The following is a 26,876-nucleotide window of genomic DNA, read 5'->3' as shown; positions in this document are numbered from 1 at the left end:
AAATGACATTTAATTCTAAACTGGATGATCAGTGAGGTGGCCATAGCCATTGTGCATTAAAATAAATCACTTCTGTTGAAAGTCATCCCTACCTTTAACAGGGCTTCAAACTGAGTGTCTTCGTGGACTGGCAACTGGGTTGGGATGTCACACTCATTCTGTCCATGAACTACCAAGGTTTTGGTACCTACAAAAGGTAAAAATCATAATAAACTGACTTCTACTGTAAAGAAGTTTGAATACAAAGCATGAAATATTGAAATATTATTAAGCTGATGTTTTTCTTGTTATTATGATGACTATTAGTGAGGGTTTAATGTGAGTTGAGGATTCTGTTAGTGAAGGTTTAATGTGAGCTGTGCATTCCACTATCTGTACTCCTTTTTTTTTATAGTCTGCTTTAAATATGTTTCCTTATTATTTAATAATGATAGCTACCATTTATGGAGTTCCCAATACTTATAAATGGTGTTATGTGTATAATCATATTTAAATCTCACAACAACCCTATGACACAAGTGTTATTATTTTCATGTTACAAATGAAGAAACAGAGAACTTATTTTTATAAATAAGAATGTATAAGTAACTTAGTCAAAGACATTTATTTACTGAAAGAGTCAGAATTTAAGCTTTAAACACTGCAACAAATAATATATTCCTAAATTTTAAATAATGGCTGAGAAAATACAAACAGAGAGACTAGCAAAAGCTAAACAAGTACCTAAAACATAGTTTATTATTTATTTTTTTAAAGACTTTTTGATGTGGACCATTTTTAAAGTCTTTATTGAATTTGTTACAACACTGCTTGACTTTTATGTTTCAGGTTTCTGGCTGCGAGGTATGTGGGATCTTAGTTCTCTGGCCAGAAATCAAACCCTCACCTCCTGTAATGGAAGGTTAAGTCCCAACCTCTGGACCACCAAGGAAGTCCCATGAAATGTAGTTTAAATTTACTTTTTCTATATTTTACTTGGCTGGTGAGACAATATTTCTACTTCATTCCTTAATTATAAATCTTTGTGAACATTATGATAGACCTTGATTTTCAATGAACTGATTTTAAGAATATGCCTGACAATATGAGTTTCTTTAATAAAAATGAACACTTTGGTGAATAATCTATAGACACATAAATACACAATTACCATTTACTGAATACTGACCATGTGTCAGACATGACAGCAAGTATTTTACAAATCTAAACTCATTTATTCCTCACAATTGTGAAGGATGAATTAGATCCCCAATTTACCCATAAAGAAAGCTTTAAAAATTATGTACCTTGTCATAGCTAATATTAATCATACAGACAATTAGAGGCAGTGCTCTGATTTTAACACAGGGCTCTTTGCTGCCCGTGTTAAATAAAAACTGTGTTCTTATTTATATATAATTCTGTCTTTCTCTTTATATCAATACATGTATCATCTCACATTTTCTTAGTCATTGCACAAGGATAAAGGCTTGGCAACATTTATTTTATCTCCAAGAAAGACAAGCTATCCAAAGTGAAAAGGAACTGTATCTAGATTTTATATCATACTGCATGTTCTTTTGTAATTCTCCTTCCTGCTTTTCGCCTTTGCAATTTTTCATAAAGCCATCTCTCAGTAAGTTCACAAAAGCCTGGGGTCCATGCCACGCAACAATATTATTCTCCCTGCAGTGCCAAAAATCCCTTCAAAAAGGCTCTCAGTTCAGCTGGCCCTCAGCGATAGACTTAAACACATCTTTCACCTTGGCAGCCCTTCAAGGACTGACTCACACAGATCTCAGTTCTCATGTCCCCCTTTTCATCTGGCAATTGCTGACTTTTAAAGGGTCTATTGTGTTTCTTCAGATTGCATTCAACAAAAATTCTTTGAGGGACTCAATCCCAGGGTTGGCAAGTTTTCTCATGAATGAAAGAGACACTTGGTCTGTAAAAGGGGTATTCATACTCTTAGAAAAGTTCTGTCGTCTGAAGGCAGTACCTGGCATTGAAGCGGTCACCAGGAGCTTCACCTCACACTGCTCCTTCTTCATTGTCTGCTTCAGATCCTTGAAGAACAGGCCTTCCACATAACCGACCACCTCCCACAGGAAAGTCAGAGTGGCCGAAATGGCGTCCATCCCCCACTCACAGGGGGTCCTCACAAAGTACATGATTAATCCCACCTGCAACTCAGGACAGGAGGAGGTCACAAAGCCACAATGACTCTGAATTCGCATTCTCATTTCCTTAGCTTTGCATTTTCTTAATTAGATATTCTTTTTTTGCTTTTGTATTCTCTGTTCAAGTGCTTCTCTAGCATCTTCAGTGGCAGTAAGCAGGAGAAGGTATAACTGGAAAACTGGCCAGAGCAGGTTGCCATACATTTTTGCATTATCATCAAAATACCTACTGCTTAAGAGGAAAGCAAAAGACCACTTTTTCCAGCTTTCAAGTCACTTGGTGGCTCAGGTACTCGGACCACCCAAAATGACTATGTGACGTTTGTCCACTGTTTTCAGCTTGGATTATGTCTAATAATTATGTCTGACATAAGAACACTCTGCTTGGCTAAGTCGGTGAACTTAAAAGTTTTTGTTTGTGTCCTCTGGAATAAGTTTTGAAAAACTGTGTGCTCTTTTATATATTTTAAAGTTAACCTTTAAAATGTCCCATCATAAATTTACATTGTTAATATGAATTGAGTATGTTAAACATCCTGTATGTTGAAAAAAGAGAGCTGACTATAATTGGAATGCATACTTCACATACTCCGGCACATTTGATGAACTTAGTTTTAGCTACCTTATTCAATAATGCACAAGAGAATTAGAAAGAAATAACGTAAAAGCCACTGCCCATCGATTTTACACTTTTTTTTCCTGGAAAAATTTGCTAAACCTAGAAAACTTTCCAGTTACATTGAAAGAATCAGTGTCACTAACCCAGTGCACTTTGGCGACTCTAAAGGCTGAATACCCTAATGATGGCCAAACCTCGTACCTAGTACAAATCTACAGAAGACAGGAAAAGGTGGGAAGTCTTGTGGGTTTAAAGGGCCTCAATCAATCAGAAATGAGGTTTCCTTAAATCTAATGCAGTATATCAGATTCTTTCCCTGTCTTACACATCTGTCAATGCAGCCTGGTGATACCTGGGAGGGTCAGAGTGGGCCTTTCTGGTACAGTGATGACTGAGATGGCAGACACGCCCAAGAAGTGTTAATGCATATCTACAAAATGAGGATTTGGAGATTTATTCCCTTAAAATTATTTGGGCAGCAAACTGCTTCAAAAGTCTTCACATACCCTTAGATGGACTAAGACCCCCAGATTGAAGATCACTGAATTAAGTTGGGCAATGGGTTTAAAAGTTCTTAATGAAGTCTGGAAGATATAGATCATGTTCCCCAACTCCCTATCACACATATCTGTAATAGTTGTTAGAAAAAAGAGAGGTACAATGGGGGTAATGGTTTAAAACATGACTCTGCCCTTCACTGTTCTGCCATTCTGAGTACAAAACCCCTTTCCCTAGTCCACCTGAAGCATGCATGTGCTTGGGATTCAGGAAAAGCTTGGGGTTTATATAAAACAAGGTTATACAGCAAGTGGCCAATGTGTACCCAGCCCTTTGCTCTAGTAACTTACCAATGACATAGTTGGGAGGATTTATGTCTAGTGTTAAGGCTTATTTGGAGTTGAAAGGAGAATATGGCAGAAGGGAACTGAAATGTCCATTTTCTTGTCCAAGGGTAAAAGGATGGAGGGGAGCAATATAAGTGTTTCCCCCATCCAGTGATTTGGGGAAGCAGCAGGCACCCCAAGGGGGCTTCTGCCTCTAGTGTTTGTGTCTCTGACAAGAGTTCACCACAGAGCCTTTTGATACCAATCTGGCTGTAACATAAACTTGGCAGAGCACATACTTAAACTGAAGGAGGCTGTGATATTTTTGGCTGTGCTAATCTACCTTGGATGTTTGTGTAGTGCAGATAGGTGAAGTAGTAGTAGAAAGTTTGGCTGGAGAGATTTTTGGATAGAACTGCCATAGGCTGGTTCACTGAGCAGGATACTCTAGTCAGAGGACTTCCTAATCTAAAGCCATAGGGGACAACCAGAACTCAGAGGGGTGGGTAGCACCAGCAGGAGCTGAGATGGAGTCTCCCAGCAAGCACTGCTGGGAGTAGACAAGGTTTGCAAGTTACGGAAGCCATGGGCTTCAGCTTCCACCAGTCAGGCGTTCAGCAACCAGCCAGATAGAGAGCTCTGTCTCACAAGGGGAGGAGCTGGGGCAAACACTGGACAGGAGATAGAATTCTGAACAAAGGTCTTTTTTCTCCCCAACTCCACATAACAGCTAGAGATGAAAGAAGTTAGAAGGGAGGAGAATTCCTAGAGGTTAAGTATTTTTAGACAAGAGAGACCAAATACTATCCAAAGGTACTATGTATATATTTCTATCAGTCTGAACTTAAAATTGGATCGGACACTTATTTATATTTTTCCCCTTGTCCACCAGCAGGTGGGCATTCATAATGAAAACCACCTCAGTCATAAACACAAGGAAGGAATTACAGCTTTTGTTTGCACATCAGAGTAGTAGCATTGAGTTAAATTTATCATCCTCCTGCAGATGCATATGGATAACTCTTCTATTTCCCCACTCGCAGAAGACCAGTGATGGTTAGGAAGAAAGAACATTCTCCCAACACTGAAATTCATTTGGCCATCTGTCTGCTTGAATTAAGGTGTAGTTTAAAAGAACAGTCATCAAGCCAACAGTCCCCAAACTGCATATTCATTTAGGGTATAAGAAGGAGAATGTGAAGAAACTGGCAAATTCTGGAGGGTTCAGGAAGGAGCTGTGAGGACAATGTAAAGCACAGATAGTTGTTATGGAAAAATACACTCACAAATACTTTGTATCTAGGGCAACATTTTCCTCTGTGTGTGTGTGTGTATATGTTTTAAACAGTGAGATACAAAAAGGGAAAGAATGACTAAAAATGACACATACATTTTTCAACAGAAAACTAAAATTAAGGACCAACATGAGGAAGTTCTATAATGCTAAAGAGAGACAGGGAGGAAACAGACATTTATTGAGTGCCCATCACATGCCAGGGATTGTGCCAGGAGGAGTTTTCCCATATAAACAGTGGTGAATTCAGCTGACTATGATGCAACTTCAGGCACACAGTTAATGAAAATTTATTTGAAAAAATCCCCTAAGACCTTTTTCTCGCATTGTTGCTTCTTACTTGGAAATGAACATTTATAACCTACTGGAGGTGAAACTCACCAAGTAGTTGAATAGGATGTGAGAGGTCTGAGCAGGAAAGTCTCCGATATTCAGGAGCAGTTTGCGCAGCATGTACATTAACTCATCCTGAAAGAGCAACAGAATCTATGTCTCATTCAGCTGCCATGTTGTAGGAAATAATATTAACTTTTTGAAAAGCGAGGTGGGGGAATTTTTCTTACTTTTGCCCACATGTTGATTTCTCTTATGTTCAGCATTTTAATACAGTATTTGTGATGCTTGATAAATTATTTAAGCCAACTGTAACACCTTCTCCTAGAGCTAGCATATGAAGTTACTAAGTAATAGTCTGCTGCTGCTAAGTCACTTCAGTCGTGTCAGCAATAGTCAGACATTTTTTAAAAATAAAAACTAAGACTGACTCTATAGGTCACAGGCAAATCACAGGAAAGCTGTATATTTAGTCAACACTATTTACTATAGCTTTCAGGTGTGATGAAAATGTGAAGAGGACCTATCAAATTAGGTTTATTAAACTTCATAGTTCTGTTTCCTAGGTAGATGTTTGTAATTAACCTTCCTTTCAGAAACTAAACTTAATTGTCCAGCAAACGGAACAATAATATAGAAATGAAGAAACAATGTATAATTATTGGTATATTTTGTCATTGCTCAGAAAGCTACTTTTCTTTGGCATCATCTTCTTATAGGGTGAACTGGTAAATTAAATGTCCTGATTAAAGGAGAGTTTCAACATACACTAATAATATTACCTGTATCACATACTACCAACCAATCAGAATTCAGTAAATGTACCCAACACTGAAAACATTAAACTGAATTTAATCTTTGTTTAAAAGACTGAGAATCTTTCAGTATCTTATGGTCATTACCAGCAGCGTACCACACATATATGGAGACATCAGTTAATAGGGAAATTCAAAAGAAAACAGCAAAGTTTAATTTGTTCATTATTATCATTATGCAAAGTACTTCTTGGTTATGTGTCAACCAATGTTGCATGAATATCACAATAAAGTTCACTGCTTGTTGTTTAACCATGTTCACACACATAGCTACTATAAACACAGAAGATTTTACTTGTCTATTGCTGATGGTCAGTTTTTCCAGAAAATGTCGAAGAACTGTTGATGGATCTTCAATTAGACAATTCCATAAGACTTGCTGGGCCACAGCACTCACTTTAGAAGAGAAAATAAATTGAACATTCGTTTTAAATGGACATAAATCTATTAGATACAGTGTTCAAGTAATTTCTAAGCTTTAATTGGTTTCTCTAAAATTTTTGCCTCACAGAGTTCTATGAACCCTTTTTCTACTGAAGGTAAGTATTCTTCTTTTTGTTGTTTCTGAACATTTTAGCCTAAAAAGAAAAGGTGACAAAAGTGTATAGGATGGTCTTTAAATACTAGCATTGCTTCTCTAAAGAATGTATTTGTGATAGACAATGGAATATCATTCAAGCTTAAAAAGAAGGAAATTCTCCCACTTAACAACATTATGGATGGACTTTGAGGGTGTCATGCAAAGTGAAAGAAGTCAGACAGAGAAAGACAAATGTATGATCTCAATTACATGTGGAATGTAAGAAAAACCCAAACTCATAGATACAGAGAACAGACTGGTTACCACAGGTGGGGGGTGGGCACTGGGGCTGAGTGAAGGTGGTCAAAGATTACAAACTTTCAGTTCTAAGATAAATAAATCCTAGAAATGTACAGCATGATTATATTTAACAGTACTATATGTATATTTGAAAGCTGTTAAGAGAATACATATTAAAAGTTCTCATCATAAAAAAACATTGTAACTATGTGTGGAGATGAATGTTAAATAAACTTACTGTGGTATTCATTTTGCAATATATACATACATCAAATGTTTACGTTGCATATCTAAAACTAGCACATGTTATAAGTCAACTATACTTTAATAAGGGCTTCCCTGGTGGCTCAGAGGTTAAAGCATCTGCCTGGAATGCAGGAGACCTGGGTTCGATCCCTGGGTTGGGAAGATCCCCTGGAGAAGGAAATGGTAACCCACTCCAGTACTCTTGCCTGGAGAATCCCATGGAGGGAGGAGCCTGGTAGGCTACAGTCCATGGGGTCGCAAAGAGTCGGACATGACTGAGCAACTTCAGGGTCAGGGTCATACTTTAATAAACAAGAATACATTTATGAATCTTTGTTTTGGAAATCATCCTACTATTAACAGTGGTATTTATTAAAGTCCTATTTCATTGTTTGCTATATGGAGAAACTTCTAATGTAATATTTTGGGTTTTAGAAAATATGTTTTTGTTTAGAATGCATATGAATTAGACCTGACCTTATATTGTTCACATAAATGCTTTCAATAATAACTCCTTCAAAAAGATGACATAGTTGAGCCAGTAATAGTTAAGGTTCCCACTTCTAATGAGGTTGGCTTAGGAATAAATAATTGTTCCTAATGTGAAAGAAAAAGTGCTACTTCTTTGGGGAAGGTAATTGGCTAAGACTGCCTGGAAGTGCCCAGGCTAAGAAAGCAGGTGGGTAAAAGTGAGTAGTGGAGAAGAAATAGATGGTCTTTAGTTTAAATAGTTTAGTTCAATTTTCTAAACTAGGAATATAAAATTTAGCATGACTTTATTTTTCAGGCAATATTTTAAATAAATTATACCATCTTTTTTGCTTCAGAAGCTAACCATCCAATTAAAACTGAGCCTTATAAATAATATTAACAAGAGATATGCAAAATAAGCTTTAGCTCTCATGTGGCTTCATAAATAATTAAAATAAATGCAGATTTTTGTTAGGTTGAAATTGGTTGCAAAACTATAACAGTATTTTATTCTGATTGCTAAGGAAGGCATTTAATGCTTAAAACATGAAAAATACAGAAAAAGACAAGAAGGAGAATAAGACATGTCTTGTTGTTGTTTGGTCGCTCAGTCGTGTCCAACTCTTTGCAACCCCATGGACTGTAGCACGCCAGGCTTCCCTCTCCTTCACCATCTCCCAGAGCTTGCTCAAACTCAAGTCCTTTGAGTCAGTGATGCCATCCAACCATCTCATCCTCTGTTGTCCCCTTCTCCTCCTGCCTTCAATCTTTCCCAGCATCAGGGTCTTTTCTAATTAGTCGACTCTCTGAATCAGGTGGCCAAAGTATTGGAGCTTCAGCATCAGTTCTTCCAGTGAATATTCAGGACTGATTTCCTTTAGGATTGACTTGTTTGATCTCCTTGTTTGATCAGCAAGGTGTGATAATGCTCTTTTCTTTGAATATTTACCAACTATGCATATTTTCATTTAAAATAATCCTTATAATTTTTTATATTAAAAGTAAGATTTCATTGTTGTTTTAAACAAGAGTGTTATTTACAGATGTTATTGGCCATTGGATTGTGTGTTTATATTCTTTGTCCATTTCTCTATTGGCGTTTAAAAAAGTCATTATTAAGTTATAAAGCTTTCTTAAAAATAATATTAATCTGTTATCTGTCACAAATGTAACTCATCTTTCAGTTCAGTTCAGTCGCTCAGTCGTGTCCAACCCTTTACGAGACCTCGTTTATTATTTAATTTTGTAGCTATTCTCTATAGATACTACCTCTGAAAAGGCAATCAATTGAGAAAGATGGTATTAATGATGTCAAGCCAATAACTAAGATTTCTAAGGTGGCTAAAATCACTCTTTGGTTTCTGTGTGGTCAAATAAGCGTTGCTCTGTTCTCTGGGCATAAACAACACTCCTGGACCAACCTACATATTTTAAATGCAATTTCTTGGTCATAAAGTTTATGAAAAGAGAAAGTGGAGGAAGTGACAGTGTTAGTTCAGTATATAGCAAATCTGTAATTATAACATGTGCATAAAAGAACCCCATGTGTGGCCAATGGTTCATGTCTTCAAGAGCACCCAACTGTCCTTTGTCAGATGAATACCTCAAGTATTTATTAGATGGTTTTACTAGTCAAAGCCATACCTGCCACTCCATCTTCTCGCACCTCACCGTCCTCCATCAGATGGACGATGGGGAGCACCGCTGCACAGATACATGCTGGGAACACTGCCTGTGGGGGCTGAGGTACATGGTGGTTGGGCGTGTGTTCGGTGGTGTGTTCCTCATCTGAAGAGGGAGATATAATCGGGAAGCTTTTCTCAGTACCACGTGCATTCTCAGAACATTCTAACACAACATTTCTCAGTTCAAGGCCTACCTATAGAACACTTTTTTGGTGTATGTAGACATCTAGTTGTCACAGCATCATTTGTTGAAAAGACTATTCTTTCCCCATTGAAGTTTCCTGGTACCCTTTTTAAACATGAAATTGACATACATGTAATGGTTTACTTCTGGTCCCAACCTATGCCATTGATCTGTATATCAATTCTCAAGTCAATACCACACAATCTTGATTACTGCAGTTTTGTAGTAAGTTTTGAAATTAGGAAATGTGAGTTTTCCAACTTTGTTCTTCATTTGCAAGATTACTGTGTCTTTTCAAGGGTGTGGAACAACTGAAGCCTTCATACTTTTTGCTAAGAATATAAAATGACACAGAAACTTTTGAAGTAGCTTGGCAGTACTCCTCACAAAACTTACACATAACTTCTCATAGCATCATAACTCATAATAACTGAGATGAAAACAATACAAATGTCCAGTAACTGATGACGTGATCAGCCAAATGTGTTGTATCCATACAATGGAATATTATTTGGTGATAAGAAGGAATGAAGAACTGGTACATGTGACAAATGGATCAACCTTGAAAATATTATGCTGAGTGAAAGAATCTAGTCACAAAAGGCCATGTACTGTATGGTTCCATTCCTATAAAATGTGCTGATTAGGCAAATCCATAGAAATAGAAAGTACACTACTTCTTCTTGGGGTTGGAAGAACTGGTGGATGAGTGACTACTAATGGGCATAAGGTATCCCTGTTTGGGGATAATGAAAATATTCTGAAATTAAATAGCAGTGACAGTTGTAAACTCTACAAATATACTATCAATCAATTGCATTACATACTTCAAAAGGGTGAATTTTATGGTATATAAATTATATCTCAGTAAAGGTGCTATAAAAAAATATAGGTATCTTTAGGCCCCGGTCCTATAAGTTGGGATTAGTTAGCATTGGTCATTTTTGAAGTTTTCCAAGGCTGTGCAATAAAGGGTTGAGAACAACTGGTTCCTGTGTAACTTTTTGATGACTTCATAAATCAGTGATGAAATCTGTGTAATCATGAAGCAGTGAGTCCCAGACAGTATCTCATCATTAGAGAGGCATAGCTTATAAATTCTTGGACCTAAAGAGTATCACGCTTCTCCTCTGGAATCAGATTTCATTACAGGAGTGGCATGAGCTTTGTTCTTTGATTGTTGTTATTCCAGAACAGCATCCTAAAGCATCCCGCTGAGTCTTAGCTGCACACTGAAATCACCTGAGTAGATTTTAAAAAACACTGAGGTGGTGAGTCCACCCTTAGAGATTCTGATCTGATTTTGGTTGTGACCTGGGCATTTAAAAAAAACTCCCTGGTTGACTGCAATGTGTAGTCAGGGCTGAAAACTGTCTAGAATAATGTTTTACTAAACCCTCAGCAATATGATTACATTAATGTAATTAAAATAGAACCAACTTATCAAGGACATTTGTTGGATTAAATCAACAATTTTTTTTTTTTTGGAATACCAGTCAATCTTTTCAAAACTTCAAATCAAGAAGCAAGTTATTTAATGAAAACAGTGTAATGAAGTCATGGAATTGTTTCACACACGTAAGGAATAAAGGACACATTTGTGAGAGCACACACCTTCAGCACTGATGGCTGAACGCACTGACCAGACTGATCCTCGGCGGAAGGAGTAATTCCTGTGGGAAGTGCTGGAGGTACAGGATGGACTCACAGACAGTCGACGAGATGCCAGATTGGTGACTTCTTCTACTGGCAAAGACAACAGGCAACGTGAACTTTGGTTTTGTAACAACAAAGTTATCATCACAACTACACTTATAGTTACATTGAAGTGTACATAGTTCTCAGAACATAAGGCTTAAATGATTTAGAGTGCACTTAGGAAAGGAAAAAACACAGAAAGAATGACAGAAAATTCCTCCCCCAAATTTCACAAAAGCAGGGCGGAAAATCACTGAATTTAGAATAGTTCATAAATTACTTTCTTTACAATTTTTGGTCTTTACTTATTTTCTTCCATTTTTATTGATATATGTGTGTGTGTTAGTCACTCAGTCGTGCCTGACTCTTTGTGACCCAATGGACTGTAGCCTGCTGGGATCCCCTGCTCATGGGACTTTCTAGGCAAGAATACTGGAGGGGGTTGCCATTTCCTTCTCCATTATTGATATGTATGCACACACACACGCACACACACACACACACACACACACACACACACACATTTCAGCCATGCAGCATGTGGGATCTTATTTCTCTGACCAGAGATCAAACCCACAGCCCCTGTGTTGGAAGCACAGCTTCTTAACCACTGGACAGCCCGGAAAGTCCCCATAAATCATTTTCTGACAAACTGCCAGTACTTGTGAAGGCTGAAAGCAGCTAATGGACTGACCCCATTTTTAATGATGAAAGACTGATTGAATATATTTTAGCACACACTCTGGGTTCAGCTGTTGCCTGAATCATAGTCACTGCTTGATGCATTATCATATTAGTTCATTCAATGTGGTTAATGTCCTCCTCCATAATCGGGCCAGCTCTAAACATTTAGAAAAAGACAATTTTTCTCTTTCTTTAGATAGTGTCAGGAGGTAAGTGAGAGAGAGAGGGAGCTTATCACCTCAAGTCACATAAAACTGCCAGTTTTTTTTTTAAGCAAGTCCTTTCTCTTTTCTGACCCAGCCCTCCAAGAAGTCCAGTGTGTAGAGGCACCTTCTTCCTCTGGCTCTGAGTTGGGTGTGCAGGTGGGCTCGTAGCAAGCCTCCTGGGTGATAGGGATGGCAGTGATGAGGCTGGCTTCTCGACCAAGACGCTTCTTCTCTTCCTCCTGTTGCAAGTTCTTTAAGATGTGTTCTGCCCTTTGATGGGAGCGGGACACAGCCCGGGCTGAAAAGGATTTCTATGGAGACATGAAGGCAAGTTTGTTTACTAGCAACTCTTCTACATGGTCACAGACAAGAGTGGTCTATGGAATGACACAAATGTGGTACTTCGCTCTCAGGAAATGTCAGGGCGTCGTGATCTAGTTTCATGTTGTTTACTTGTTTCTTTTTCTACCAAGTTTCCAGGCTGTGTATAAATAAGCTATTCTTTTTCATTAAGTCTGAATAATTCTTCAAAGATGTTTATAATTTCTAGAAACAGTCTTTTTTTTTTTTACTTTTCAAAGTTCAATGATTCACTCTTTAAACACTGACATCAAAGAAACATTTTTAACACTCTCCTTCTTACCAAAATTTCTTGAACCGTTTTTATATGAAGGACATTTATTTTGTAAGGTTAATAAAAGAGAAAGTCAGAACCAGGGGAAAGAGGCAAAAGAGATCTCTCATATGAACAACTAATTTTGAGATTTATTTCATTTTTGTATCTTATGTATCTACCACACTGTAAATACTATTTAGAAATATTAATATTAAATAATATTAACAATATATAATAATAAATATTCATAGAAATACAGTGGCACACTATAAGTACTAAGCAATATTTGTAGAAACAAAGCAACTGAATGGAAATTATAAGTTGGTAGTGTTACTAAGGTTGAATGTAAAATCTGATTCTGTTTACCAGCAGCAAAAGCATAATAGATAAGAAACAATAAAGGAGACAAGATTCACTCTGCAAAGTGGTCATTCTGCTTGTCTTAATCATGATCCTTATGCTGAGACAAATTCCAAGAGCTCTAGGGATAAAGCCATTGGTGTCAGAACAGGGAAGTGATCATTGACATTCTCCACTACCAGTTTGATGTCTATATACAGTAGCAATTCTACATCTCTTTGTTGGCCCGTGGTCTGTAGGATTCAAGAGACAGACAAGGGGTGTTGGTCACTCTTCTGAAGGACTATAGTCATTAAAGCTCCCTTTATGCAACATCTTAACATAAAACCAAAGATTTTCTATAATGAATGACATAACAGCAATTAAGGGCATTGATGGGCTACATGGCAATTCATTTACAGAGTCAGGGGTCAAGCTGGTTGATTATAATAAGGTGAGAATTGTGGAATAAGGAGAAGAGAACTAAATATAGAATCAGAGGACTTGGCTTGAAATTCACTGTGAACTTGGGAGAGAGGATGGATTTGACTCTAATGATTCCATCACATGTATGGGAGAAAACCTCAAGATTTTTATCCTAGTGGTTCAGATGCTAGAATTACTACATATATGAGGAAGAACCAAGTGTGCCTTTATCTTTGGCACAAAACCATGAGATATGAAGGTACTGTATGCAGAAGAATTAAAATAAAAATATTCTTATGGGTAACAAATTCAAATAAACAGTTCTCCAAAGAAAACTACAAAAGGCTAGAAAATATATGTGACATGCAAAAATATTCAACCTCACTTCATATATTCAACAAACTTTTTAATGACATGTGAATAAAAAAGCCAATAACTTTGTTTTTTTGCTGTTCAATGTGGCATTAAAAGATAACACTAGTTAATTTGAATAAGGAAGATGCTTTCCCATTCTGTTGAATGAGAGTAAAATGGTACAACTGTCCTGGGAATATTTTGTAAGATCTATCAAAAATCTTTAATTCACATATTGATTGCCCTAAATCTCATGGAAAACTATGCAAGGAAATAATCATGAATTTGTGTAGAGAGATATGTTCTTTATTTTTTGATTTACTTTCCAAAATTTTCTACATTACTCTTGAAATTTAGAAAAATGCTATGTAACGTGAAAAAGGCATATTTTGAAGATTCATTTTTTTCAAAGGGCACATATTCTTGGTTCTTGTTTATAAATAGACTGTGTTCTAAAGTTAACTGTTTATTAATTATATTACATAGAGCAGTGATAAATTAGAATAGGATGCCCTGAGTTCTCTGAGTGATGTTTGTGATGATGATACTGATGATCAACAAGGTAAAAAACAGACTAAGGTCCAAATAAGGAAAATAAGAGCAGTCAACTCAGTTCTTTTTCTTATTCATCCAGGGTCAATATCATTCACTTTTGGATAGCATGCTGTGCCATGCTTAGTTGCTCAGTTATATCCGACTTTTTGCGACCCCATGGACTATAGCCCACCAGGCTCATGTGTCCATGGAGATTCTCCAGGCAAGAAATACTGAACTGGGTTGCCATAACCTTCTCCAGGGGATCTTCCCAACCCAGGGATCAAACCCAGAACTCCTGCATTGCAAGCAGATTCTTTACCGTCTGAGCCACCAGGGAAGCACCTTGGATAGCGTATGTAGGTTAAATAAATTGTTCTGTAATCAAGAGCAGCAAAAGTGCTACCTTGGGCTAAGAAATCAGTGCCTAATTGTTTTAACAGCTTTATAAGGCAGCTGCTGCTTTAAATTATAGAACAAACTGTCTTGGCTTGCAGGTCTGCAAATGCTCACCCCAGAAGTTACTTCCCTCTATTCTATTTCAGAAGAACTAAAGAACTTTTGTGGCTGCTATTCTGTGTTATTATATTCTGATGACAAGAACACATTGTCTCTCACACCCATTGCTCTTCTCTCTTATAAGTACACCATGGAACCTGAAGATATGAGAAAGGAAGAATGCATTACTCACAGACTGGTCTTCATTAATGGGGTCCTGGACACTCCCGCTGCACTGAGGGACCCAGGGAGGGTCAAACATCGGGACAGATGGCATTCCGAGCACTGGTGATGGCAGGGTGAAATTTATACTGGGAGGTGGGATCTGTTAGTTGATACCAGAGGAATGAAGTAAGATGGGAAATAAACTAGATTGAGTCTGAAGTAAAATCACGAAATAATCTTACAGAGCACAGGCAGTTACAAAGCACACAATGAATGTCTCTGGGCCTCAGTTTACCCATTAATAAAATGAAGGGTTTCAACTGTATGATCTCTATTTGTGTTAAATACCCCGTCCTCCAAAAACATCTGTGTATATATAGTGAAATGTCTGCAAGTTTTATGTGCTTACCTCTGGGGATGGTACTGTGATCTTGAGGATTATAGAAACTTGATTTTCTTACTTTACCTTTCTGTATATTTTAATCTTTTTAAGAACAAGAATTCATTCATATTGGAGTTAGGTTTACTTATAAAACCAGAGAAGGGGGAAAAAGAAGCATCTCTTGGGCCATACACTGTGGATTTGAAGTTGCAGGATTGAAATGAACCTTGGGTTGGGTTTGCTAATCTAATTCCCATGTGAGAAGTGTGTGTGTGTATGTGTGCGCGCCTGCGCACGCATGCTCAGTCATGTCGGACTCTTTGCAACTCTATGGACTGTAGCCCGCAGGCTCCTCTGTCCATGGGATTATCCCAGAAGTATCCCTCACCTTAAAAATCTGCTGTGCTCCCTCTTCCATCCGGGGCCAGACCTGATAGCGAAACCTCCAGAGTGTGTGGAACTTAAGGACGGCATTCAGTCTCTGCACGGTCTCTGGATGGTGAAACTCCGACGTCAACATATCGGACACAGCCTCAGGGACTTTCACCGCACACAACAGGAACATGGCCGCTAAAGACAGTCAACAATCCATCAGCTATACATCTTTTAAGCTGTATGATTCCTGGGGATGAGGGGAAGGAGGAAACTGCTTCTGTCTCTTGAAAACGACTACTGAGCTATACAGCCAGGCCACCAGCACTAGCCAAAGAAAACCCTGTTTCATCCACTGGAAACCAGGCACCATCCTTTGTACCACCCACAATCTTCTAATATCTGGTGTGAGGGCAGTGATAGCACGACATTGCAGTAGAAATCTCATTTTAAGCAACGCTTCCCTTGGCTCACAGTGAAAAGTGAATGTCAGAGGAAGCTAATGAAAAAAGGAAATTACATGCTGAAATATCCTTTTCAGGAAATGTCTAGAGTCATCTCAGAGTAACCCTAGGATGGTACACAAAATGTCCATTAGAGTTACATGTTATATTAACAATAAAATTCAAAAGGTAGACTCTATTAGAAATGTCTACCCTTCCAAGAGGTAGAATAGATTGAGAAACCAACAGAGAATTTATGAAACATAATATCATTGTTGTTTTTTAATTTGGGGAAAGCCAAATACTAGGAAGAGAAAGGTCATTCCATGGTAAGTTACAAAGTCAATGAATAATGAGAAAAAAAAGAGTACACCCTATAGCATAGACAGAGAAGCCAGTGTCAATTGTAAAAATATTATTTAAAATTTCCCTTGTATTTTCCCCCACATCCTCAAGATATGTTCAGCCAACTCTTAGGATAACTGGGGCTGTCACATCTCTGAAACTGATCTTGGCCAAGTCCCTTAACTTCTTAGTCTGTGTTTCTCTATTGGTAAAACATCAATAATGATGATGATGATGATGATGATGTAGCTGCCTCCAAATGTCTTGTTAGAATAAAATACAATAATATATGAAAAAATGCTTTGTGACATCAAAAGTACTATATATGCATAGTTTATAGAAGGTTTCCTGGGAAATTTAAAAATTGCCACCTCTGAGAAAGAGGACTGGGAGTCATGGAATAGAGGGTGATGGTTTTAAATTTCATACATTTTTACATTATTTGAATTTTTACTATGTATTTTTCAATTAAAGTAACCATACAAAATTAAAGGAATATGCACAAAAAGTGGAAAATGATGAAGAATCCAGATTTTTGCCTCTACCATTTACTAGCTACATGGCTTTGGACACATCACGTAAATTTTAGACATTTGTTTCAATATTGTAATTTGAACACAGAACATGACTTACCTAAGAGTTAATAAAATTAATGATGGTAGTTCATGGTCAGTCTGGGAAATCACAACACATACAAAAGAACCTTTTGTGAAATATAGTGAAGATGTAGGTTCTGGGGGAAATCATTGTAATTGTTAACATCCTGGGAGAGAGATGCTGCCTTTGTGCAGACTACACAGGAACATGAACAGTGTATACAGAGAGCCTAGGCCTGTTTCCCTTTAGTGCACGGCTCTGTTTAGAGGTCCAGCCGCTGCTACCAATGTGACCTCAGCATGAAGATGGAATGAATGTGCCTCACTGTTGTTGAGACACTGGGATGAATGGCAGCAGGACCAGGGTCCTGGGGGGCCTATCTTTACCTGCCGCCCCCGCCATATGCTCATCCATGCTGAGCAGGAGCTCCCAGGCAGCTGGCTGGATGTCTCCATACATCTCCTCTGTCAGAATTGGTGCGGCTTTGATCAGTAGAGATAAGGGAGCAGGCGACAGGCTCATCACCTGCAAAAAGATGGAAATGATGTCTTAAAACCATCGAAGACACTGGTTGTTGTCCTCTTGAAAGTTAAGTGTCGCTTCTCTCTCCATTTTCCTTAAATGACCTTAAAATACTTTTTAAAGTGGGAACATATCTGGCATGATGTATAGTAAGTAAGCTTTATACCCTATTAGTTGATGTATAATTGTCCCAAATTATATTATTTTATAACACTTTCACCACAAAAGTAATTTGTAACCACCTAGGGAGTAAACTCGGAGAAGGCAATGGCACCCCACTCCAGTACTCTTGCCTGGAAAATCCCATGGATGGAGAAGCCTGGTAGGCTGTAGTCCATGGGGTCACTAAGAGTCGGGCATGACTAAGCGACTTCACTTTCACCTTTCACTTTCATGCATTGGAGAAGGAAATGGCAACCCACTCCAATATTCTTGCCTGAAGAATCCCAGGGACAGAGGAGCCTAGTAGGCTGCCGTCTGTGGGGTCGCACAGAGTCGGACATGACTGAAGCGACTTAGCAGCAGCAGCAGCAGGGAGTAAACTGTAGAATAAGTACAACTCTCTGAGAAAAAAGGATTTTAGTCAGTAAATCTTTGTGTTAAAAGTCCTGGTGGACCTTCACAGCATCTTATTTTCCTTCCTATTAGGAATGATTTCCACTGAAAGCTGTGAGCAGCCTCTAATTTATAAAGGAGTTCCATTCAGAAAGTTAGTTTTCTAAGCCAGTGAACTTGGATGGTATTTCTCCTTCAAAATATTATACAGTGTGGTTATTAGTCCAGGTTAGCCCACAAAATACTATTTAATTCATTATTATAAATAATTGAGGTAAAAAATGTCAGTTTGGGGCAAGCCTGTCTTTAGCCATCATTTAAAACACTTTCTAGAAAAACATGAAATTTTTTTCTCTCTTCCCCTGGAAAATGTATTATGATTTAGAGTTCAGGTTGTAATAACAATATAACTTTGTCAAGCCCTGGATAAGTAGGTAAGTGTACTATCTCTTTTAATTCATGCAATGACCCTTTGAGATGGGTCCGGTGTTGCTGCTGCTGCTGCTGCTAAGTCGCTTCAGTCGTGTCCGACTCTGTGCGACCCCATAGATGGCAGCCCACCAGGTTCCCCCGTCCCTGGGATTCTCCAGGCAAGAACACTGGAGTGGGTTGCCATTTCCTTCTTCAATGCATGAAAGTGAAAAGTGAAAGTGAAGTCGTTCAGTTGTGTCCGACCCTCAGCGACCCCATGGACTGCAGCCTTCCAGGCTCCTCCATCCATGGGATTTTTACAGGCAAGAGTACTGGAGTGGGGTGCCACTGCCTTCTCCGGGGTCCAGTGTTAAAATCCCCATTTTAGAGATCAAGCAACTAAAACTAAGGGAAATTAACTTAACTTGCCCAAGGTCCCAGAGCCAGAGCAGCAGGTATAGGATCTCAACCCAAATTGTCTCATTCCAAAACCTGTGAGCATCACTACCACACACTGGTAGGAAGCTGGCTCTACTAGAGTGGAAAGAAGCATGGTTCTAGCCAAGCTTCCTTGTCTTTATGGAAGTTGGCTGTTCAGCAAGAAGGGATTTTTTTTCTTGTATACTTGGTAGCATTCTTTCTCACCAAATCAGAGGGGGCTGTTATGCCAACACTGTGCCAATTGGCATTGTATATCCCAAACTTTTGTTGTTGTTGTTCAGTCGCTCAGTCATGTCCAGCTCTTTGCAACCCCATGGACTGCAGCATGCCAGGCTTCCCTGTCCTTCACTATCTCCTGGAGTTTGCTCAAACTCATGTCCATGGAGTCAATGATGTCATCCAACCATCTCGTCTTCTTTTGCACCCTTCTCCTCCTCCCTTCAATCTTTCCCAGCATCAGGGACTTTTCCAAACATTAGTAATAAGGATATCTGAAGTTCCCTCCCTATTCCTGCTTCATGAATGTTTTCAAAGCATATATTAATACCTGTAGTCTAATATATTTCAGCATCCCAGAGTCCTTCTTCCCCTCCAGGTTGGCATCTGAAACTCTCTTCTTCAGAGAAGGTGTTCTCAGGCATGATTTATCTGAGCACTGGAAAGAACATGAGATAGATGACAAAGGGTGTTGTGCACTCTTAAAAACCAGTGATGCTGTTTTCCCCCCAGTTCTCCAGATAACCACGTCTAACGCAATAGATGATGTAAGGCCTTTTAATGGGTCAGCACTTTCTGAAAGCGATAAAAGCAGTTAAGTTTGTTATGAAAAGGGCACTTAGAGATGTTTAGCAACAAACTCCTCTTTTACCACTGAGGAGACCAGGATCCAGAGAGGTGGAGTAGCTTGCTGTGCTAAATCGCGTCAGTAGTGTCCAACTCTGTGCGACCCTACGAACTGTAGCCTGCCAGGCTCTTCTGTCCATGGGATTTTCCAGGCAAGAATATTAGAGTGGATTACCATATCCTTCTCCAGGATCTTCCCGATCCAGGGATCAAACCAGTGTGTCTTACATCTAATCTGCACTGGCAGGTGGGTTCTTTGCCACTAGTGCCACCTGGGAAGCCCATAGAGTAGCTTGACCAAACTGCAAAGCTGGTTATTAGCAGAATAAGGAAAGGATAGGCTCTCCCGACTTCCATTTCAGGGCTAATTATATTTCCACCAAGCTGTTAAAAGTACAAACCTTTTAAAATACTGTGAGTTAAAATCCACTCTCTCTAATAGTCCCTCTAAAGGGTTGGATGCTACAAATCAATCAATTGGAAGAGAAAATATTTCACAGGGAAGTGTTAGGAAGTGAAAGGTAAAAGACCCATCAAGAAAATATGAGTTCATAATCATCTATCATCCAGGTAAAGTGTTTTTTTTTTAATCATATTTGTCTGTATGAGACAGCAGCTCTTCTTTCAAACCATCGCTTCAACCAGCGTAAAATAGCCCTGACTCACTAGCACTCACACAGAGGAGACAATTTCTTCCCCTGACTCTGTACATGACAAGGAATGGAGTGGACAGTGCAGCTGGAAGGATGGTCACTCTGATGTTGGCAGGCCCTTGTTTATTTATCCTGAGTCCTGATGTCTCCTATTTTTGCACTCCAGGCCGTGCAAAAAGGGAATCCATCCCTTTGCACAGTATAAGGGCTCATTTGTTTTTCCAGTGCCATGTCAATGAAACACTCTCTTCCTCGATGCCAAGGGAAAAAAAATGAACTCCTTAAGAATTTTTGAACAGAGCTTCACAGTGTTACAGATGGAAATATTTTGAAAGAAAAAGCAAAGCTGAAACTACATGCATGTTCCAAGAAAGTCTTTCAAAACTGACAAAAAGACCCAAGACAATGCATCTATTATGTGACTGGTATGGAATGAACTTTTAAATGAACCTACTTGGAAACAAATGAACCAGAGCTCTTGTTGTGTTTTCTAAAGATTAAAAAAAAGTGGAGGCATATACTTGGGAACACATATCATTTGGGGAGAGAAATTCTGCATTGCTTTTTTTCCCCTTGTGAAAGTAAAAGCAATATGTAATATAAATATTGTGCCTGTTTTATATAATTTTAAAGCTATTCTAAAATCATATATGGCAATCATTTTCCATATAAATGTAGCAGTATATCTGATTTACTTTTTTAAAAGTCAAGGTATTCAAAAAGCAGCAACTTGCTGCTTTTACTCTATAAAAAACACATGCAAACTGCAGAATACCTGGAAAATACAGAAAAACTATGAAGAAAGAAACCAAAATCTCCATAATACCCAACTCAGGGATGGTCATTGTTTGATTTCTTTCAGACTTTTGTCCCCCTACACAGCAAAGCTGTGATGATGCTATGTATGTGGCACAAAGTTTTGGTTTTTAACTTTTTATTTTGTATCGGGGTATAGTCGATGAACAATGTTGTGAGAGTTTCAAGTAAACCGTGAAGGGACTCAGCCATACATACATGTGTCCATTCTCTTCCAAACTCCCCTCCCATCCAGAATGAGTGGCACACAGCTTTAAACATTTCATTTCATTATGATAGTATGATGATGATTTCCCCAGGTCATTACAGTTCTTTTAAAATATGGTTTTTTAATTTTTAGAATATTTTATTGCTTTCTCCTTTGGCTGGACATTTTGTCCTTTCAGGGTTACTTCTGAATAATACTTTTGATTAATTTATGGGAATTTTAACCAGGCAGATAAAGAAAAATACTCAGAAGAAAAAGGACAAACATTTATGTCTCTCACACTCTGGGACATGTAGACTTCTGTTTAATCCTGTCTGCTGGGGACAGAGGGTATAAGTCAAGCTTCTCAGGTATCAAATATGTAGTATCCCAGCATGCATGCTTAAGCATGGTGTGTTCTGCCAGCTTCAAGATAATTAGGGTGTTTGTTATAGTGGAAAAGGAAGGGAATTGGAAAGGCTTTTACACTAGGGTGATGGGCTAATAACTCTCCTTAAGTGTCCTGTTTGGGCCTAAAAGATAGATATTAAAGATGGGTACACATGTGAGGGGCATTTCAGGATATTACATGAGGTTCCTGAAGTCCTATACTTGTGTGACTCTGATTCAGACTAACAAAGTTATCACCAGTTGCTTTTTCATTTGGTAACTTGTTGCAGGAGACTAGTTTTGAAGGCATCTGTTTGTTATTAGTAGGGGTTTCCCAGGTGGCTCATTGTTAAAGAATTTGCCTGAAACGCAGGAGATGCAGGTTTGATTCCTGGGTCAGGAAGATCCCTTAGAGTAGGAAATGGTAACTTGGAGTAGGAAATGGTAACTAACTCCAGTATTCTTGCTTGGAAAATCCCATGGACTGAGGAGCCTGGCAGGCACAGTCCATGGAGTCAGAAAGAGTAGGACATGACTTAGTGAGTAAAAAACAACAAACAAACAACCTTTTATTTGCATGATGCATGATAAGTCACTTCAGTTGTGTCCAACTCTGTCTGACCCTATGGACCATAGCCCAACAGGCTCCTCTGTCCATGGGATTCTCCAGGCAAATACTGGAGGGGGTTACCATTTCCTTCTCCAACCTTTTATTTACCTCTCCTTTTAAACTGAAAGGAGAAAAAAATGTTTTATCCACTCCCATTACCTCTTTAGGTGGCTCAGAGGTTAAAGCATCTGCCTGCAATGCAGGAGACCTGGGTTCGATCCCTGGGTTGGGAAGATCCCCTGGAGAAGGAAATACCAACCCACTCCAGTATTCCTGCCTGGAGAATCCCACGGATGGAGGAACCTGGTGGGCTACAGTCCACGGGGTCGCAAAGAGTCAGACATAGCAAGTACTAATTGAACATGTACTCTATTTAGAACATAGCATTAGACAAGGTACAGATATATAGGAAAAATTAAAAAATTCTTTGGTGAATTTTTTTGGTGAAAGTGATATATAACAAGGTTAGAAGTGCACTAACCAGGCTAATGGAACATAGTGAGGCTTTGAGCACCGAAACGAAGATTAGCATATTGATCAGAGTTAGAAGGGTTACAAAATGTAGTAGCTGCCATAAGTATATTCTGCCATAAAAACCGATTAAAAAGGAAACAGGAATGAAATACCAATTGCTCTTAGTCTTGATTTTAATCAGAACTACTGCTTTTAGTCTTGATTTATGGCCTATTCTGTTTTCATTTGGGCTCTGGAAATGTGCACATTGTTCATTTATGTGACAAATTCAGAACAGGCAAATGGAAACATCATGAGAAAATGAAAAGAAAAAGCTTGAACAGGAGGCTGGCATTTTGGAAATATAATGTTTATCACTGAAGACTCAATACATCTTTTCAGCTCTCCATTGGCATGACTAATTTAAATGTGTTAAGGTTAGGGAACATTTACCCTTGTTTCCTTTCCCTTTCCCTTTCAGAAATGTGGGATTTCCCTCGTGGCTCAGACAGTAAAGAATCTGCCTGCAACGTGGGTTCTATCCCTGGGTTGGGAAGATCCCCTGGAGAAGGGAACAGCTACCCACTCTAGTATTCTGGCCTAGAGAATTCCATGGACAGAGGAGCCTGGCAGGCTACAGTCTGTGGGGTTGCAGAGTCGGACATGACTGAGTGACTTTCACTTACACTCACTCTTAAGAAATGTGAGCAATCTGTAAGGTTGGTAACATTTTCTGCTGCTTCAGGCTGCTTTGTCCTTCATGGCAGAGAAGTGGAGGGCATTCATGAAACACGCTAGAACCCTAAATCCCACTAGCTCATTCAATATTATTGTCCCTTTGCTATAGTGAGGTTCTCTGTTAGGTATTACACAGGATACAAAATGTGTAAGACTGCCTCAGTTCTCAAGAAGTTTTATAATTAAGTGGCAGAAGATAAATAGGGATGTAAGTAGCCCCATTTTGTAGGCAGAGGGATCCTAAAAGCTCTCAGTGCTATATCACAGGATGAAGACTAAAATCCTTCCTTCCCACAGCCTCAGAGGACAAGAGCACAGACGACCTCAGTACATAATGAGGCTGCACAAGCAAGCAGAGAGCAGGCCAGGTTGAACCTCGTCCTCAGCCTTGGTGCTCCCTCTTCTCTCTGGTTGGAGAATTCTGTATTCAGTTAACATCTTGGCATCCTTCAGCCAAAACTCATCTGTCACTTTATTGGAGATACTGTCTTATCTCCCCCGATAAGTTCAAAGTCTCATTCATAAGATCTCTCAGCACAGAGTTTTCTCCTTTATTGTGCTTATCGCTGCTGCAATTTTACACCAACTTAGGGATGCTTAGTTGATTAATTTCTGTCTCTCAGCTAGACTGTGTGCATCATACGAGGACAGTGCCATATCTCTGTGGCCATTATTATATCTAGCACACAGTATGGACTCAGTATGGTCCAGAAAGTCTTTAAAATTTGTTGAATAAACACATGGATTGATGGATGAATTAATGAATAAATAATATGAAAAGCAGAATAAAACACCATTATAGTTTAGAGGAAGAAGGGAACAAAAAAATTAAATTAATCATCCACCTGCAGTATGTCCTGTGGTGAACACTAGGGAGATCAGAAAAGGTTTCAAAGAGGAGGTGGCACTTGAATTGGATCTTGAAGGATGTTTGGGTTCAGCCACATATAGATTACAGGTGAAGATATGACTGGAGCAAAGGTATGGAAGAAATCTCAGCGTGTACATGATGAACAATGAACATTAATTTAGTTTGGTGTATTTTTATAATTTTCAACATATTTTATAGGTTTTCTTACACAGGTAAGGGAGTTTTTATAGGACAGATAGCTTATCTAAATAAGTTTTCTTTGGATGTAGTATCATTTATGTTTGAGATACATACATGCACACATATATATATGTTTATAGATAGGTATGTACACATATACATTTCAAACATAAATGACATGTCCATATATATGTATACATGTATAAGAATATATGCACATATATATTTTTCTTTTTATGTCATCATTTAGCAGTTTATGTAATTTTCCCACCTGATCTTCCCTTAGAATCTGTGTTTTCTGAATATCATGAGATGTAGGAGAGTTTAATTGAAAAAGCCCTGACTTTGATAATCCATGTTCCTAAACTAAAGGCTAGCTGAATATGTTCTAGATATTGTGGACAATGGGATTGTGGACAATCCCATCTTTTTTAACTTCAATGTTTTCATCTGTAAAATGGAGTGAAGAGTATCTACTGAACAAAATTTGTAAGAATTGAAAAGTACATTGTCAATGATGTATACTTTGTCATACACATGTTTCAGAAAAAACACTAAAAGGTCATATCCCAGAATTATCACATTTATGAGATGTACAAGATATACAATTTTTTCTTTAGGAGCTCTTGTATTAGCCAAAATCACTTCCTTGTACTTTCATACTTTAAAAAGAGTTGGACTATAAAGAAAGCTGAACACAGAAAAATTGATGCTTTTGAACTGTGGTGTTGGAGAAGACTCTTGAGAGTCCCTTGGACTTCAAGGAGATCCAACCAGTCCATCCTAAAGGAGATCAGTCTTGGGTGTTCATTGGAAGGACTGATGTTGAAGCTGAAACTCCAATACTTTGGCCACATGATATGAAGAACTGACTCATTTGAAAAGACCCTGATGTTGGGAAAGATTGAAGGCAGGAGGGGAAGGGGACGACAGAGAATGAGATGGTTGGATGGCATCACCGACTCAGTGGACATGAGTTTGGGTAAACTCCAGGAGTTGGTGATGGACAGGGAGGCCTGGCATGCTGTGGTTCATGGGGTCGCAAAGAGTTGGACAGGACTGAGCGACTGAACTGAACTGAATTGAATTAAATAAATCCCTTTTTCAAGTGCTAAAGCATTACAAATGGATATACAACTCAACTGTGCATTTTTGTTATTGCTTATATTCTCTAGTTTGATTTGCATTTTATTGCCACTCTTCCACCTTACCAAACTTGGCTCACAAACTCTTTAGTAGAAAGATCCTCTGCTCCACTTACTTATTTTTTGTTTCTCCAAGAATATCTGGCCTCATATTGTGCCAACAGCAGGTGCCCAATGAACACTCACTGAGATGAATAGGTATTATATAAAAATCTTTTGGCAAAACCACTTGGGAGAAGCAGCTGCAGACGTGGCTGGCAGCACACAGTGGCCATCATGCCTTCTTGGGGGCAGGTGGGTAACTCAGGGCTTCCCTGGCAGGAGCACGGCAACCCTGGTTACTGTCTTCATCTTCAGCCAGCTCAGCTGTCCAATTGTCAGGAAAGTACAGCTGAATACTGAGAAAATGTAATCATTTCTCGAAGATGTTTCCTTTAGTCTGATTTGACTCTATTATTTGTCAGTGAAAAGTTGGGCCATTTATTACTTATTTCTTAAGATAAAACTGTATCAGTTTCCTGTTACTGCAAAAAAAAAAAAAAAAAAAAGACCACAATCTTTTTGGCAAAAAATAGCACAGATTTATGATATTAACAGTTTTATAGGTCAGAAGTTGAAAATGGACTGGCAGGACTGTGTTCCTTCTGGGGACATCATTCATTTCCTTGTCCTCTCCAGCTCCTAGAGGCTGCCTAGGCTCACTACCCTGCCTGCCTTCTGCTTCTATTGTCACAACTCCATTTCTGACTATGTTAGGCCCACTTGGATAATCCAGGATAATCTCCTATTATATGATTCTTGACTTATTCACCCAGGCAAGATCCCTTTTGCCAGGTGAGGTAACATCTTCATGGTTCCAAGGATTAGAATTCAGACATCTTTAGGGGGACATTATTCTGCCTACCACAACAACTCATCAAAAATGCCCCTTTGAGTTTATATTTATTTGTCA

The 26,876-nt window shown here is 38.6% G+C and overlaps 1 protein-coding gene, 1 long non-coding RNA gene and 1 other non-coding gene across 9 annotated transcripts in view; 2 read left to right on the top strand and 1 right to left on the bottom strand.

The window, feature by feature from the left end:
- The window catches only part of UNC80 (unc-80 homolog, NALCN channel complex subunit), a 228,877-nt gene that overhangs the window by 64,063 nt on the left and 137,938 nt on the right, over positions 1 to 26,876 (bottom strand). For 6 of the 7 annotated variants that reach the window (XM_044937752.2, XM_044937753.2, XM_044937750.2 and 3 more), the window contains 11 exons: positions 19,586 to 19,693; positions 17,496 to 17,634; positions 15,741 to 15,922; positions 14,999 to 15,130; positions 12,163 to 12,349; positions 11,065 to 11,196; positions 9,226 to 9,369; positions 6,340 to 6,440; positions 5,278 to 5,364; positions 1,979 to 2,162; positions 93 to 187 (listed from right to left, as the gene is read on the bottom strand). In XM_044937752.2, the coding sequence (XP_044793687.1) occupies positions 93 to 187; positions 1,979 to 2,162; positions 5,278 to 5,364; positions 6,340 to 6,440; positions 9,226 to 9,369; positions 11,065 to 11,196; positions 12,163 to 12,349; positions 14,999 to 15,130; positions 15,741 to 15,922; positions 17,496 to 17,634; positions 19,586 to 19,693 (1,491 nt within the window). The remainder of the gene's footprint in view (positions 1 to 92; positions 188 to 1,978; positions 2,163 to 5,277; positions 5,365 to 6,339; positions 6,441 to 9,225; positions 9,370 to 11,064; positions 11,197 to 12,162; positions 12,350 to 14,998; positions 15,131 to 15,740; positions 15,923 to 17,495; positions 17,635 to 19,585; positions 19,694 to 26,876) is intronic. The other variant, XM_006073171.4, reaches the window with a different exon arrangement.
- On the top strand, positions 93 to 1,123 carry LOC123332173. The gene is made up of 2 exons (XR_006640680.1): positions 93 to 196; positions 829 to 1,123. It is a non-coding gene; the product is annotated as an uncharacterized LOC123332173 (long non-coding RNA).
- TRNAS-GGA lies at positions 7,201 to 7,272 on the top strand. Its single transcript has one exon. It is a non-coding gene; the product is annotated as a tRNA-Ser (tRNA).

The sequence above is a fragment of the Bubalus bubalis genome, chromosome 2, assembly GCF_019923935.1.
Source record: "Bubalus bubalis isolate 160015118507 breed Murrah chromosome 2, NDDB_SH_1, whole genome shotgun sequence".
In the NCBI taxonomy this organism is placed as follows: Eukaryota; Metazoa; Chordata; class Mammalia; order Artiodactyla; family Bovidae; genus Bubalus; species Bubalus bubalis.
Note: the sequence above shows the minus strand (reverse complement) of the source record. Positions and strands in the feature narration are given on the sequence as shown.